Source organism: Diprion similis, chromosome 2, assembly GCF_021155765.1.
Source record: "Diprion similis isolate iyDipSimi1 chromosome 2, iyDipSimi1.1, whole genome shotgun sequence".
Taxonomy (NCBI): Eukaryota; Metazoa; Arthropoda; class Insecta; order Hymenoptera; family Diprionidae; genus Diprion; species Diprion similis.
In genome coordinates this window covers 17,020,019-17,037,624 of record NC_060106.1, presented here as the reverse complement: position 1 = coordinate 17,037,624, position 17,606 = coordinate 17,020,019, and the positions used below count along the sequence as shown (strand labels likewise).

General features: G+C 40.4%; 1 protein-coding gene across 3 annotated transcripts in view; it reads right to left on the bottom strand.

Annotated features, from left to right (window-relative positions):
- LOC124416358 (protein Wnt-2) overlaps nucleotides 1-15,891 on the bottom strand; it is a 53,730-nt gene extending 37,839 nt beyond the window's left edge. For all 3 annotated transcript variants that reach the window (XM_046897328.1, XM_046897329.1, XM_046897330.1), the window contains exon 1: nucleotides 15,648-15,891. In XM_046897328.1, coding sequence (XP_046753284.1) covers nucleotides 15,648-15,724 — 77 coding nt within the window. In that variant the 5' untranslated portion in view covers nucleotides 15,725-15,891. The remainder of the gene's footprint in view (nucleotides 1-15,647) is intronic.
- Between the last annotated feature and the right edge of the window lie 1,715 nt (nucleotides 15,892-17,606).

Sequence of the window (17,606 nt, the reverse complement as noted above, 5' to 3'; positions counted from 1 at the left end):
CCTTGAATATCTTAGTCCACGTATCTCAAACACAAAAAAGGGCTTAACAGCCCCATTCTAGATACAATTCCGAACAAAAACATTCCAAAACATTTTTACTGAAGGTAGAAATAAAGAAATGGCATGAATTCTGCAAATTCACTATCGCAATTTGGTAAAATCCATGCCATTTTCTTATTTAACCCTTAAATGAAAATGTTGTGGAGTGTTTTTGTTCAAAATTGCGTATAAAATAGGACTATTAAGCCCTTTTTTTGCGTTTGAAATACGTGGACTTCGTCGAAACCGACTAAGATAGTTATAAGTATCCCTAATTTTCTTTGTGAAAAGCGCTTAAGCTCTATGCCATGGCATACATGGTGGAAGAAGGTGGATGTGGGCGTCCCGAAGCCGTGTCTCTTCCTCGGCGTAGTTCGTTCTCCCGAAGGATCTCTCGAAGGAAGAAGGGCGAAGAGCAAGCGATTCAATTTATGTACCGACAATGTGGCTTTGTCTCGCCAAATTATCATACGAGAACTAACATGCATAATTTAAGCCCAAGCTACGGCATAACAGTTTCCCCATTATCATATCATAGACCCCATGGAGAAGATTCATCGCACGCACACTCTCCGGCCTTTATGGCCCACCGATGCCCATCGAGGGATACAATTGCGAGTGTATCGCGTGTATCTCGATCGATCAAACGATCGATCGATCGGTTTCAGCGAGACTCCAAGCCCTCCAGGACTCGGGCTCGTAAGTCTTGCTTCGCGTAGCTCAAGGTTGTATGCAGTGCGAGTATCTTTACTCGCGGATAGTTCAAACCCGGACGCTTTCACGGTGCGAAGGCGTTCCATGAAATATCCACTTCGAGTTGTCCGATTTCTTGCATTTATTTTACTATACATATGCCTACTTCAAACCAGATTTGAATTTCCCGCCACCATGAAGACGACGTTACGTTGCTACATACCTCCGCTGAAGGTACACCCTCTACTTCAATCTCGCGGCTTACCGCGAGCGAAAACTGAGCATCGATTCGATCAGCTTTGTTCTAAATCGAATAACAATTGGGATTTTCTTTTTGCTCGTTTCTGGATTTTACCAGAAAATTGAATTTGGACATTGGTTTTTTTTTTTTTTAATGAGTGACGTCATTGGTAATGATTGACTATTCAAGGAAGCTTGTCAGTGAAACTAGAAGTTTTTTTTTTAATTGATGTGGAATTTTTGATCATCATATTTTCCGGTCTATTAATTGCATGGAAGCGATATAATCAATTGATGGCTTATCATCGTTACGCAAATTCGATGTCAAATTTCGTTCTTTACATCATCAGGATCACAACTGTGGAATTATTTTAAATTTTTACGATAAAATGTCTTTCATGCAAAGACCTTTTAAAGAACAAAAATTGTTGTTTTTATTCGAACCAAAATCTAAGAACTTACTGTATACCATTAATACCAATCAAGCTTAATAAGCAATAATCCAATTGACATTTAAAATTATAAACCCATCGAAATAGTTTGCTAAAAGTTTCACTGCACGATTACGTGTCTCCTTAAATTCTTAAGACTTCATACCGAAGAACCAAATAGCAATGAGAAAATTATAGCAGCTCTATTATCATAGGACTGTAATTCCGTGTTTTTTTTTTTATTTTTATTTTCAAATAAAAATTCGGCCTGCAGGCACTGCTGAATTAAAAGAAATAAGTTTCCGTTCTCCTAGTTTATATTACTCGTATTTCAATTCGTATTTTATTCAAAATGAGGATCACTCGAAAGAAATCTGCCTAACAGAATCACGACGCGTTGAGACACTTTGAGTATAAGGTGCAACAATCGCGTTGCAGGAGAATGCCAATTAAAACGTTCACCTCTGACTGCACGATGATAGGTAGAAATGCAGGTGTGTTGTATTATATTCATCGTCGCATCTGAGTCATCGACAGGATAATTATACATGGACGAAGGTATAATATAGGCAGAGAGCTTGTTCGCCCGTTGGTACGTCAGTAGCTAAGAACTACCGTCTTTGGGCCACCCACTTCGCGATTACATACCCGGTCGGTCGATCGACGTATATCTACATATACGTACATGTATGCCCTGCACGGTATGTACGATTATAACATATATCTATACATATATATATATATATATATATATATAGAAGGAACAAACCCTAAGGATATCTTATATTTGCCGGATTTGCATAATGGATCCATACCGCAGGTAGGCATTATATCCATGCATGAGAGTATATATATATATATATATATATAATGTACGTATATATATATATATATATGTACATGTGTGTATATACGCGTATCAAGTGAGTTGATTTTAAACGCGACCGCGTCCAAGATTACAGGCGAATCGATTTACCGGTTATATACGCGATTCGCGATGCAACTGCCGCTGCCACCGTCGCGAAAATGTACCTTATCATGTTATATTTAAGAAAGCTACGCAAATCGACGCGGTCGTCCTTTGGCCGATCGTTTATTATACTTAATATATTATACATATACCCACTTAATTCGCGAAGGTAAATTTTATCCTAAGATTTTATTCCAGTATCGAAAAGTTCTTCCGTAATATTTAACAGGTCAGAATGGGGCAGACTTGAAATTCCAACTTTGAACAGTTCTGGAAGCGGTAAATTCTGAATTTTTTTTTTGTGGCGAAAGTTATAGTGAAGAAATGAAGGTTTGACGAAACTTCAAAGTTTTTGCAATGGTCTGAAACCTGACACTCAAGATTCCAAACGAACAAAATGCAAAAACTTCGAAAAGTCAAAATTTCGAAAGTGCGGAATTGTAAATATTTAAAAATCTGAAACACCGAAATACAGAATGAGCGAAGACTTTAGGTTTTATGAATTTCTGGCTTGGCCGAATTTCACCACTTTGACTTTCTGTGTTTCCAATTTTCGATATTTATTTGTGCAGATTCCTGGTCATTCCGATTTTGGGTTTTTCTAATTCTTCACACCCGTGCGCAAAGTTTTTTCGACACTTTGTTTTTCGGAATTTTGCTCTATCGGAACTTTACTTTTCGGAATGTTGCATAACGGAACTTTGTCGTTTCGTAAAAGTATGATTTCTTTACTTCAAGTTTCGCCACCAATGAAACCAAAAATTTCCGCTTTCAAGCGTCATAAAATTTAGCCTTAGATTTCTGCAAATGCAACTTTTTTCTCTTAATATAAGAAATACGTTCACCTCGAAATGGAAGAATTATCTGGTTCCATGGCGGAGCGAACTCTCCTGTAGATATCATTCAGACGTGAACGGATGTTGAACCCTTGCGCGAATAGTCGTTGGGTATTTCATAAACGAGTTCGAAGGATTCTGATTCGTACGTAGGTAGGTACACACAATGAGATTCGGCCAGGCGGTGGTCCCTCGCGATTTTTGTGTACCGGTCCCTCGGACGGGTTGTTCAAGAGTTGTACGAGAATCGCGAACACCGCTCGAAGCCTAACCATTAGCTATAAATACGTACTAAATATTCCCATAAATCAGACCAATAGTCACATTACATGCCGGGTCCTTGCCTTGAGAATACAGCCAGCTTGCCTTCTACAACTCACTGCCGAAATTTTCTTTTTTATTATATACATGGACGCGGGGATTCGGTGCGGCTGCGTATTTTTTTATCTTCATGATCAGACGTTTCCTCCTTTTTTCATTTTTTCGTACAAAGTCTCGCAAATATATCGGACCGCGATATCGTATTATAACCAATCGTTGCAACGCGGTCTTTATTTATCGTCAAAAAACTAACTGACGAGTGTTTGTAGAGAAAATAATTTCGAGGATTAATTAATTAACTGCTCTGTAATATGCAACATCAATTCAAATTCGCAGGCAAGTGTTGAAAGAATTTGGGTGAAACTTGTTCACATAATCTTTTTGGTTATACATACATGATTTCACGCAAACACGAGCAAAGATGAATCACTCCAACCGAATATCAGTTCCAGAGTCCACAATATAATCTCGCTCTGAACAGCGCAGCTTGTACCAAGTGTAAAACATTCGTCCCGTTTTGATCGTATCTTTATGTTTATTTGTCGTTAAACTGCAGTCGAGAGACGTCCTTCGTTCGTCTTAATAACGTACAAGCCACCGGAATTGCGGCCGTTTATGCTTATCAGATTTAATAATAAGATTTAGCCCAACGAGCGAACCATTAATTCCGACAAAAGTATCCTCTTATACACAATTCTTCCCGTAACACATATCCTCCAACAACAACAAGAAAATAAATTGTAAGAAATAAAAAAAAGTTTTAAAAAACTACGATTCGACTGCAGCGAATAAAAACCGGGTAATTAAAAGTGCAAACTCGACAGAACGAAGAAGACTCCCGTTTGAGAAATGGAAAATACCGGTGAATGACGTCACGAAAATCTGCGTCACTGGAGAAGCAGATAAAATAACAAAAAAATGAAAAAAACATTTTTTAAGTTATGAAAAAGGATCGACGATTCAGTCAAAACTAGGAATGTGCAGCATTTCCCGTGTCAGCTCTCACGGAATAGGTACGAGTCACTGATTCATAAATGACCCGTGTGAAACACGGAGCGCCGATAGCCATCAGCTTGTTAAGTTCCGCCGTATTTTCTGTCTCAAATGCGACAGCGCATCCGAGCAATGCGATATTACAAGAAAAGGAGATGAGGAGTGAAAAAAAAAACAAAATGACTCTAAGGATGATAATAATTTTTAGTAACTCGCGAGAACTCGGGCAGCGTCTGCGTCCAGACATAAAATAGAGACGCGGGTCACAGGTCCGACATTTCGGACGTGCGATCCGAGGATATACCTGGTCTGACTCCTTCATGGAAGTCAGATTTAGATAGCGGGAGGGAATCAGGGAATCTGCTGCTACGAATTTTCAGCGGAGACGCGAAGATTCCCTCGGGATCTTCTTGCTTCACCTCTTCGCACGAGGATCACGCGCTGAGTTAACCCGGAAATTTACGACCCTTTCAGGAAAGTGCTGTTTTGTTCAACGGTCTTTGTATACGAGTACATTTGTTGTTAATCGCGTTACGAGAGGAAGGAGGGAAATCTTAATTTGAGCAGAAAGTAGAATGCTTCCTGCACATTCTCGGAATTGATCGATTTCTGTGGGATTCATATTATAAGCTGAATCTCAGGATGTCGAGTGCCGTCGATTAGTTGAGTCATGAAAAAGGTTGAAGAGAGGAACAATTTTACTACTAAATAACTTATTATCGAATATGTTTCTCGTTTTTTTTTCCTTTTTTTTTTTTTATTCATCAATGTGAAAAATATTCCTTAGTTATTCTTTAGCTTCGTGTAAGTTCTTGCAAATTTTACACCACAGTTCAGTATAATATGGAGTTAAATTTGCACGTTTAGTGGAATTTCTACTTCAATTTCCTCGGCATTTACCGATGTGGATTTAGAAAAGTATAAATCGAAAGTTTGTCAAATTAGTACAAAAAAGTACCGACGTCACATTCTGAACTGGTCTTGAAAAGATTAAAACAATTCGGTTTACCTAACATTGTTCACGCCCACTCTCAACGCTTCGTGATAAGGTTATCGATATTAAGCAATCATATATATAAAACGTACCAGAATTGATTTTATTCTCTTTCTCTTTCAGCTCCTCAATTTTGACCATGGGTATGGATTTATAATGAGAGATAGAAATTCGAGTATATCAGAGGCTAATCAATGCTGACGTGTAAAATAACGTTTTAAGAAATAGCTGATCACTTCTTGCTCTCCTCCTACACGTTGGAACGAAATCGGAGTGATTAATAAATTAAGAGAAAAAAAAAACGAACAAACAAAAAAAAAAACCGAGAAAATATCTGGTCCAGGTACAAAAAATCTTTTACCGTACAACAGCCTCTCATATTTTGACTAATATCAAGTGACGGTACGGTGCGAAGTGAATTCGAGTGTGGATAGCAGTATATTATAACCGTGTAGGTACATACATTGGATTGTATTATAGTAGGTGAAGCTGCTGTCCGAGTCGTGGGCGGAACTCAATCATTTCTTGGGTCTCCAGCATTTCGAGCGAAAGAGAGTTTCGGGGTCCCGGGTATAGCGTAGAGGTGTTGCTAATTGTACTGATAAAACCTTCACGCCTACCTACGATATTGTCCGAAGGTTCTCAACACGTAATCCGAGGAAACCGGCGACGCCGCGGCGTCGAGACGCTCGTCGAGTTGAGAATCGTTAAGGCCATTCTGGGGCACGGACACTCGGAGAAGAGAGAGAGAGAAGGGCGCCGTGAGAGCGAAAGATCTTTTGGAGCCAGTCGAGACGTCTGAATAAGAAGAGGCTGTGGAAAGATGGAAAGTCAATCCGGTCTCAGGCTCATCGGGAAAACTTGGACCATTGGCGCATGCGGACATGATACGTCGGTATCAATGCTCTGCGTGATAATTCCAGAGAGTATAACAATCGGGATCGATGATTTGTATAAGATCAACGGAGCTGTGGACCGGTGAAAATTAAACCAGCGTAAAATTTTTTAGTACCAAACAGGAATTTTTTGTGATCCTTTCGGAGATACGGATCGCTATCGTGATGATGGAGACGAAAAATTGAGGAAATAATATGGAACAGACGATGCCGTCTGCGGGGCAAATTACGGTTTGAAACCGTCGGCGAGACGCGACTGGAATTATTTACTGCGATCAGCAACCGACGGATCGGTTCAGACCGACACGCAGAAGCTTTTAGCGGAGACTCCTTAGATGGAGGCAAAATATCAGAGGGCAAAAGACGCTCCGGGATTTCGGCTTGTCTTCAGGATCTGATCTCCGATAGGGTCGCTCGTCCCGTCGTCTGCAGGTAATACCTACTCGGTGCGAGAAAATCCCACCCTGACGATATTAGGCGACAAGAAAAGGTGGTGAAAATGTTAGTCCTGGCGCCTACAGATCTCAGATACGACCCTTCGCACATGTTGGGATCATTTCCGGGGTCTTAAAGACCCCCGAGTCGACGGTGGACGAAATACGATTGGTGCGAAATTAATTAGCTGTTGAAAGCGAGTCGATGTGTTTGCAAAATCGTGCAAAAAGTGATATTCTTTCGATTCAACTAAATGCAGCAAACATAATGTATTTTTTTAATTCAAGAAAATATTTTTTTTGGTCTAAAAAAGTTTAGTTGAATCAACTAAATCTATGGTTGAATGTGCTAGTTTAGAGTTGAGAATCGGGTTTCCTGATCGACGCGATGGAAGCCCGTCGATAAAATTAGACGGAGTTAAAGTTAATTAGATTTAGGTTAGGTACAGTTTATTGAGGCTGCAGGAGCTTCTGGTTTCCAACGATCGAGGAACAGCTCGTAAATGTAACGAAGGTTAATAGTTTAAGCAAAGATTACAGGTATTATCCTCGGCGGACTGCCGCGGTTAACAATTCCTAATTGGTACGAACCGCGTCGACGCGGTTGGTTGTCGCGCTATTTGAATACATTATAGCCTCCCTTTTCAGCACCTAGTTCCTAGATCTCTGCGGAAACCAGCTGCTCCTGATGTTGTGGTAAATTGCGCGGAACTTGTTCGCGGTAAAGTCAAGACAGCGAACTCAATTTTTCGAAAATTATAAAAACTGGATTTACATTATTGAAAAATTTATTCGTACGAATTTGTGAACGAACTCGGAAGTACTTAGTCGAAAGTCAGTGCAAAATAAACGAAGTAACAAAAGTCAACGAGGCAGCAAGCAGTATTACACCAGTTTTTCATTCGTTGGCCAAACACTCGTTCAGGAAAGTGAATGGCTCACGCAATTCGGCGCTTGCGTACTCGAAGGTTTCGTAAATGGAAAAATCTGACCTTAGAATGTAGTTCTGAGCTAAAGTATGAATTTGCCTACCATTGTAAATTACGACTATCACTATATCGACACTTTACAATATCCGTTGCAATTTAATAAACTCATGTTGATTCCGCTGTTTGCAAGATAACGAATACTCGTTAAAAAAGAAAGACCACACAGAAAATACGCACAAAATGGAAACATGGAGACGAAAAAACGTTACGGTAAGTCGTCTTACGCAGCGCGAGCTGCAGGAGCGGAGAGATCGTAGGTAACTAAATACCAGAAACTTCTTGAAGCGCATTCCTCGCTAATAAAGACATATTTCACAAAGCTGGACATCCCCTGGTGCGTGTATGCGTGCCTGCTTGCGTGCGTTATATGCCGCAAGTCCCACGGGTCGATGAGGGTTCCCAGATATGAGATTGTAAATTGCTGCAACTTCTTGCGCGCATCTCGGGTTCGAGGCGAGCGGAATCTCGAGCAAAAGTGCAGCGCAAATGTGCGCATTATGTGCCTGTGAATACATATAGCGTGTGTGATGTGTATACGTGTAAACTGCAGGATCGAGTCGACAACGGCGCAAGCCCTCAGGATCCCTGCACAAAGAGTAATTCCCAACGCGGCTACTTACTCGTATATTCCCTGCAAAGCGAAGCGCGACGCGAGTCCCGAAGAAAATTCTTTACACGCTGAAATAACTCGCCATGTAAATTTTTTATTTCCTACCGCGTTTCAATTTTTCGAATTCCGATGTAGCTGTATAGCTATAAGCTATGAGCTTGGAAAGGACACGATTGTATTATTCGCAGGTTCGACGTCGAAGCGCGCGTTAACCGTTCGTTCCTAGCGATTTTTCTTAGGGATCCAAAATGGCGGACGAGACGTCGCTACCCATATATAAAGCCTCGAACCTGCACACCTACTCGTATGGAGCTATTTTAATGACGCTTTGTTCCTCCGCGTCTCCGGGTGATTTGTTATTTATATATTTATTTATTTATATATATATTTATTTAGCATCGCGCGCTGCAACTCGACTGCAGCCTTTTGTTTTCCCGCGGCTCGTTATCCTCGGTTTTAACCTGGACCGCAAAGATCTCGTCTGATCTCCCGACCACCGCGCGGTTATTTTAATTGGATCTTTGCCGAAAGTTTGCCGATCTCCGCGTCTTCGTCGTCACCGGATCACGGCGACTTCGGATACCAACACTCGAAATATGTCTATACGTACCAATAACTTGCGTGTGGGTTACAGAAACAAAGTCTTTGTCCCAAATTTTTTTCCACCTAAATCCTTTCGTTCCATTGTCTATACGGAATTCAAAATGGCGATCAATTATCCAGGAATTCCTGATGATCCACGGAGTCGCGATTTGTGCAATGACGTCACTGCAGTCACGTGATCCTACCTCTGTTCCTTTTCGATTTTTTGATGTTTCTTTTCTCACGCACTAACGTTGCGCCGTGCAATTTTTCAACCGCCACAAAATCTCGACAGAGGAATCAGACCCACGGTAATCGGAGTTCTGCAGCGAGCGAGATTCCAGAGTCTTTTTGCATCGCGCTTCCATGCTTCGCACGTTCGTTCGTTACGGAAGAGTTAATGGAAGGAAACAAATGCCTGATGGTGATGGCGCAGTTATGGTTCGTTACGCCCATCCAGTCCACGAAGGCGGCCCCGTGCCCAAACCCATGGGAACGGTTTACCCCTCGGGACCTTAAATCAATTATCTTTAGACAATCTATTAACCACCGGAACGCGAGGTGCGAGCCAGCTCTATTGTCTAGCTTAGGACTAAACACCATTTTCAAATATAACCGCGGCTCTAGGTGTTTTTACTCCTTTTATTGCCCCATGAAACGACCTCGAGAAGAGACGAACCTCGGGAGAATTCACCGCCGGAAAGTACGTGAGGTTATTACAATGGGAGGAAAAGAAAAAGAAAAAGACGAAAAAAAAAAAGAAGAAGAAGAAGAAGAAAGAGAAGAAGATTAAGATTATGACGATCATGATGACGAAAAGAAAAAACGAGGAGAACCCACGGTTATGCTAAGGCAAGCTTCGAGGTTATATACGGGGCTGTAAAACGAACCTGGGATTAGTGTTTTTCAAGTACGGTGTACTCGTAGTGTTTCGGCCGTTGAAATCCACGAATAAAAATTGCTTCAGAACACGGTTTGAAATTCCTCGACTTAACCTTCGCGATATTTCATCGTACCGAAAATGTCCGTAAGAGGCGCTGTCTAAGCGCGACGTCATCCGCCTGCAGCAGATCGCATCTCGCATTGGAAAAGAGCGCGAATAATCTATAAATTTGAATTTGAATTTAAGAAAAATGTGATTCGCAGTGATCACGTGAGGGTAAAATGTTAGAAAATCGTAAAATATCGTAATGATATATAATCAGAGTCGAAACTTTGAAATCAATCCATAACATCTTCCTTCGCAGTTGATTATTCGCGGTAGCTCGAACGCTGGTTAAGCAGGGTGGCTCATTTTTATAGTCGTAAGATAAATACGCCAAGGTATACGAACCGCGATGATCGGTAGGACTGCCGAGCGCAGCGGGAGGTCCGACACCAGTTTATTTCATACCCTTGAGATTGAATTTAGCGAAGAGATTTCACGCGGCGTAAGTGTCAGAGTGAATACTCGTCGATGAGTTGATGCAGAGAAGTGTCGTCAACCACGCGAAAGTGCCCGAGACAATCTATTCCTGCAGGATGAAATTAGTCTTCCCAACGAATCGCTTCGAAGCTCATTACACACCAAAGCTCGTTGGTGACGACCGTGAAGTCGGTCCTTGCCCTGAGTCTTGTTTATCATTTCGGAGAGGTTTTGTCTCTCCTCTGAGAAGCGAGAGACGGCGTCTTTTCCGGAGCAAAATCCACAGGGGCAGACAATAATAGTGAAAAAGAAATTTCTTTTCCGACAACGATTTGTACGACGTCTCGTTCTCCGTGTGAAGAGCATTCAAGTGACACTGTAACGCCTTGCAGCAGCAGCAGCAGCAGGACTCGAAAAGAGGCGAGAGACTCTGAAACGTTTTGAAAGATCGCATTCTCTGTGCTCGCGTCGCTCGAGAGGCACCGTGATGGATGAGGCTTCCACTCGCCTGTAATCTGACAGTCTCTGGACCACGCGGACCTTCTCGACCTCCGACAGGGCGCGAGAGGAGAAAATCGTAATTTAGATTAATACGTGTAATTTTTTACCCATTAGACCCAAGACTGTTCGTACTTGGAAAACTTCATTATTCGACGCGTTTCGTGCTTCCTAAGATCTCTTATTCGGTTTCGAACATGGATGCGATGCTCTTTGACAGTTGTTATACCTTTAGGTTAAAATTCATTGTCAAAACACAACTAGGACAGGAAATTTAAATACGTAGTTCTATCGAAACGAGTGTATAACAAATTGTTTTAATGAATCTCAGAAATTTATTCAAAGAAATTCAATGTTGCTTGTCGCAGAATTGGACCAATACGTAGATCGAGGAATATATTTTTTTACAAAACATGTTAGACTGTTTGTCACACATTCTACCGAGGTATTAAACACCTCGGAAATGTCTTATTATTATATAGATCGAGAGGGAAACCTTTGCGGTACAGCGTCTCGCATATGAGACATCTTTTTTGAATCGGTTTTTCAAGATTTATATTCAATTTTTAAAAATGTCTGATTTTACGGAATAAAGTTAATTTTGGCAAAATTATGAGGACACAAAAAGTGGAACTGGGTGATCTTGGGTTTTGGGAGTCGCTGAAAACGAACCTGACCTCAAAATTTCAAAATTCAAAACAGCGGATCTAATATGGCGGACAGAAAATATAAAAATTGATCCGATACGCTTGAATTTGTTACTCGATGGTTTTCGGGGTCGCTGAAAACGAATCCAACCAATTCGAGATGGCGAATCCAATATGACGGACAAGAAATATAAGAATTGATCCGATTCTTTCATACTAAATCCGCGATTTTGAATTTTGAAAATTTCTCACATCTGACGCTATTTTCGAAATCAGCGACCTCAAGGGACCTCATAGACCGAGTGTCAAGGAATTTGGCTACAAGGAAAAAAATATGCTTCAAAGGGTAAAAGAACAAAGTTGGTTTCGTTTTGCCCGAAGGTGTGAAATCAGATCTAATATCTCGTATCCTCTCGCATGCGTACGTACGCATTACCGCCAACAGACAGATCATGGATCACGGATGGTGAGTTGCGACGCGGTGATAACCGATGGGCCCGAATTGAAGATCGATAGAGAGGTAGAGAGGAGGAGGGAGAGAAGCGAGGGTTTCAAGTCGATACCGATATCCATGGGAAGAGAATTCGGATGGACCACGGCTACATTTGGAGGCTGGATTTAAAGCCCCGGAATATATTTAAGCGCGGGTAATTGGATCGCGTCTCGTCCCTCACGTCGCGCCCATCGATATTCATTCCTCCACGTCTCGCCTCCACGTTCGGATATCTTCTTTCTAATTTCTTGATTTTAACAGAAATTTTATACACCGTATGGCTGCAGCCTCACTTACCTTGGTACCGTAATTATTACCCAACGATGGTATATGTATATATCTCGTGTCGTAACGTGCGGGTCAATTCTTTCACTCAAGTGCGTCTAAATCTCGGAAAAGCAGGTATATTCCTGTATTTTATATTCCGTATCCCGGTTATCGGTTCTCCGTTTTGATACTAACCGGTCCGGATATCGTTGAATGAAATACAATGAATATTCCCTGCAGGCGGACCGAGCCAGTCATTATCAAAGCAGTAAAAATCCACGTATCGCAGCCGTCGATGCAACGCTAAGTCAATTTGCAGGCAATTTGTTTTGACGTGGTAATTCGCTTCCCCGTCGTATTAATATTCAATCCCAACTTCACCGCTTCAGCACAACCCCATCAAACTACGAAGACCACCTAGTCAGTCGCAGGCTTGAATCCCTCCTCGTCTCAATTTTTACCTCATAGCAATTTTTCAAGTACCACAAAATTTGGTAAAGAACGTCAAGCCAAAGAAATTTTTCCCGTTAAAATCTTTCATCGTATTAGATAATATTCAGTGCATCAAGCAATAAGATTGCGTGGTTGAAGAATTTCTTGTGGATTGTCTGAAAAACTGAAAGAACTGCTGAGGATCATTAAAGCGATTGAATTTTCATGAATTTCGTGCATCCTTCTCCACTGCAGAGACATGTTAATGATCCTATCTTGAAGTTTCATTCGCAGCGAGTAGGTACAAATTCCAAGGTCGAACTGAAACGACGTCTTATACCAATTAATTCGTTATCGCACTGTAGTTTATCTTTGTAACGAGTTGTCACGGACCAACATGGCTGTGGATATAGGCGTAACAAAAGTCGAGCACCGTATAATTTCGTTGCCAGAGACCTTTGCAAGTGTTTTCCGATCACAATGTCCTTAATCAAACCACGATTTGGTACACCGCGCGCGTTTTTTACCCAACACAGAATGACCTATAAGTATAAGTATAACACTCAGGCATATTATTTATTCTCCACACTCTCATGAATAAATCGTACTTCCAAGTGTACGTCATTAAACGATACACGAATTCGGACGGTGCGAAGTTTTATACAATAATGAAGAAAAATATTTGACACGTAAATTATGCGACTCAAATTCCCTTTTCATAAATCTTGACAGCAATTTGGAAAACCATGTTACGAGACGTGCGAAACGGAATCAAAGAAAAAAAAAAGAGAGAAACTTCAGCGATATTTTTTCACGCAAACTGCACAATCTTCCGTGACGTTTATGCAGCCGATAATGCGGAACGAAGGGTGTGGAATGTTCCGAGAGGAGTATTACTAATAAGGATCGACATTTGATTTTGACTCGGTGTGACGAGGTTCGGACACGCGTTCGCTGCAGGTATACAAGTAAAGGTATATCTGTACCGATATACGCCGTGACGCCTCGGGGAGAGTGAAGCGTCTTGACCCGGGAGATGAATCTCTCACTACCGATAACGCCCGAGACAATACCCATTACTAAGGCAATCTACTATCGAGTTTAAGGCCCTCCGCCGCCTTATTCGCTTTCCCTTCCGCCTCTCAGCTCTGAGTTGCGTTTTTTCGGTCACTCTACTATCGTCAGAGGATACATGTGTGGAGGTCCGAGCTGCTCTCGCTTTTTTCGTTTTTTTTTTTTTTTTTTTTTTTTTTTTTTTTTTTGTATTTTTTTAAACCAAAGTAACACGTGTAGCATGTTTTAAAGAAAAAAAAAATTAACCTTCTTTCATCAGTTATGAGATGAGTACCAAAAGTTTTAGAGAGGGTAAGTTGTTAATTATAATTATTTCAGTCCGCGGTATCATTTCGATCATCTTTAGACGTGACATGAGATTTTTTCAGACACCGGTTTTAAGTTGCTGATCGATTCTTCAGTATTCGATACTCTAAATTGTTTTGTTTATAGTTATGCATTCGAACGATAGAAAAAGAAACGAAGGAAATTGACCCGATATCGAGAAATCGAATTCTCACATCTTCACTCGAGACGGATATTCGGTTTGAATCCGATATCACGCAGCGTACAATTTTCCATTCTATTTCCACAGATGAAACGAGCGATTACAACGAATGGCACAGAGTCTCTGCATAAGATGAAAAAGAAACATCGTGGGCACAGGCAGCGGGCTTGTTCGCTCTTGTGATATATTTACCATTAGCCTGAACGGTGGAGAATACACTATAGGTACCTCCTTTCCTTTCCGTTCCTCTCTCTCTCTCTCTCTCTCTCTCTCTCTCTTTCTCTCTACAAAGCGAGTGTGCAGGTTCATAAATATACAAGAGATTCAGCGGAGTGGTGACTTTTGTCATCCGAATGACTTGTCGTTCGGGTGAACAACGGCGATGACAACTCGAGCCAAAGCCATCCGGTCTCTGGCGAAAGAAAGATGGCGTTTCTCTCATCCGGCAAAAAATATATCCAGTTTCGTCGACGCGCCACGTTCGAAGAGGGGGAAATCACGAACTCGAAGAATAAATTGAGAGGCAATTATCGACACTCATCAGTGGCGATACCTACTCGTCTAGGGGTCCTTGGTCATTAGCCAGAAATTCAGACGTCAGCAGTGAGCCACACGCACACTGACACACTCGCATGAACATACACAGAGAGAGAGAGAGAGAGAGAGAGAGAGCTGATTCAGCATCTCGAAGTGTCTAATTAAGCTCAATTATTACTCCGGAAGCAGCTTAGAGAGCCGGGGAGCCGCGACTTGGGGGTAATTGAGTGATCAAATTAAAAGGGATACACCGAAGTTAATGCGCCTTTGGGGTTGCGGGTGAAGGGTTGGAATCGAATTTTGCCTCAGCAATCTCCGACATTTGAGGTTCTATCAGGCGTACAGTCCAGGGAAAAAATTTATTCTATAAATGAATCAGAGAATAAAGTTTTTTTTTTAATATAAGGATTTTAACTATAACGACCAGTTCAGTTCCTGATATAATTTATATTATAGAAAAACGGACTTTTGATTAAATGAATATTGACGATTCTTACATGCTTTTTGTATTGAGAAATTAATTCAATCATTTAAATTATGTAAAACAGTTAGTAATATGACTGTTTATTAATTGAAATTTATATAGGCTTGAAGTTTGCTGCCACATAAAAGAGATATTGTTTTAATCATAATAATAATCGATCGACTTCCGTAATCTCTGTTTATAGATAGTCTATTGTTGTTGTTGTAGAAAAATTTTCGTACAGACTGTACGCGGGATATACAGATCGTTGAAATTACAACTAACGAAGGTTAATTAAAGAAGATTTATCTCTCACCTGACTTGACGAGGACCCGGGACTTGCCCGAGAACCAAAAGGGCTATCGCGATTACCGCGACTTCGCCACGACGCATCTCTCACATTATAATATTAAAATTACTTCATTAATCGATTTCGTTCTCAATTACACGCGTCCTTCACTCTCACTTTCTTCAGCACAATAGTATTTATAACGTTTACACAAAGACCAAAAGGATATATCCAGCACTCCGAAACGATACACGTTGAAAATTTACTGCGAATTTTCACTCGGGATTTTATATCGCTGCGTCGGATATTCGCACACGCACTTTCGTATTCTTACACACTTCACTATTCGTAACGATTACTTATCCATTATTTTATAACCAAGTTTCTTTCATCTAATTATAATTATTATAATATTAAAATACGCAAAAAATCACACCGAATTTTTCTTTGCACTTGATGCAACAATCTGTGTAATTTCACTGTCATTCAGCTTTTCACTGCTTCAACTTTCCTTAAGATTTTCAAAAATAAAAATAAATTGCATTTTAAGTAAAGCTTAAACGGTGACGAGGAAAAAAATTTTATTCGAAGGGAATCTCCCGTTCGATAAAGCCGCGTAGGGTCGGTTGTATAGTCAGACTCGAAGTGCAGTTAGTACGGAGTTATACCTGAATTTATACACATATACACCTATTCATATATATCTATATATATATATACATATACCTGTGCAGAACGAGGGGAGCGTCGAGAGAAGTTTTGAGTCGAAATTCTAGAGAGGCGGATGTACCGAAATGAGTCAGATTACAACAGGCATCTAGTTTGTCTATATATCATACCTATACATGCGTAATAGACAGGATCCGCGTCGTTTTTCATATCTACCGCAAAAACCTGTGACTCGAATTTTCTTGCATATATATATATATATATATATATATATATATATATATATATGTACGAATCAAGCCGCGCGTAATGAAATTTGTAGAAATTCAAGTAAGTCAGGTTGTCAAGGAGAAAAATAGGAAACTTAGTTGTAACGAGGATAAATTTCATCTCGCTATACAATACATATAGACATAATATTTCGTATAACTGGCTGGTATACTTGTGAGATTTTATTTCAAAATAATGTCTGAATTGAAAAATCAAATATTTAATTTACAATTGTTTGACTCTCGTAAAGACCCGGAAAAATTACACACTGTATATATCTATATACATATACAGTATACACGGAATCGTCTATGAGCACAGAAAGAAAGAAAGAAATGAAAAAGAAGGGGAAAAAATCGTGCGAACCATCGAGTAAAATGACTCAGGCTTTAAATAACTCCGAGAATATATATATATGTGTGTGTGTAATATAATTAGGTGTAAAAAAACGCGTGACTCAACTCCAGATTTTTTTCTATTCTACATTTTTATTTTTTTTTTTTTCTTATAATCCATTGGCGATAGTCAGAGCTAAGGTTCAATTGAGATGAATCGTTTGCTGTACCGAAATCTCTCTACGAGTTAATAAATTTTGATAAAGATTACCCATGTGGCTAATTTATGGGGTATGTGGGTACGTTCGTTCACGTATATATATACGCAGTAGCTCCAGTATAGTTACGGAACGAAGTGTGATCGCACTGCAGGGAGATCGGATAGTTAGATATACATATATTTATATGTATATTTATACATATATATATATATATATATATATATATATCTACAGTATACCGCGTGTGGAACCGGATTGGCTGTTGACTCCGGATGATATCAGCCAATCGAATCACTCCTTAGGGACTATCGCGGTATCGCGGAGTTGAGCGTAGGTGCGAATTCATTCCCCGTGGGAGCCCAGACGCTCGATTAGTATCGCCGATGTACTGACAATGGGATTTTAAACTGTTGAATAAAGTATGTGACGATGTGAAAAAGATGGGAAACCAAGAGATGAAATCGAAAAGACGGAGACAAACGACTCACCAA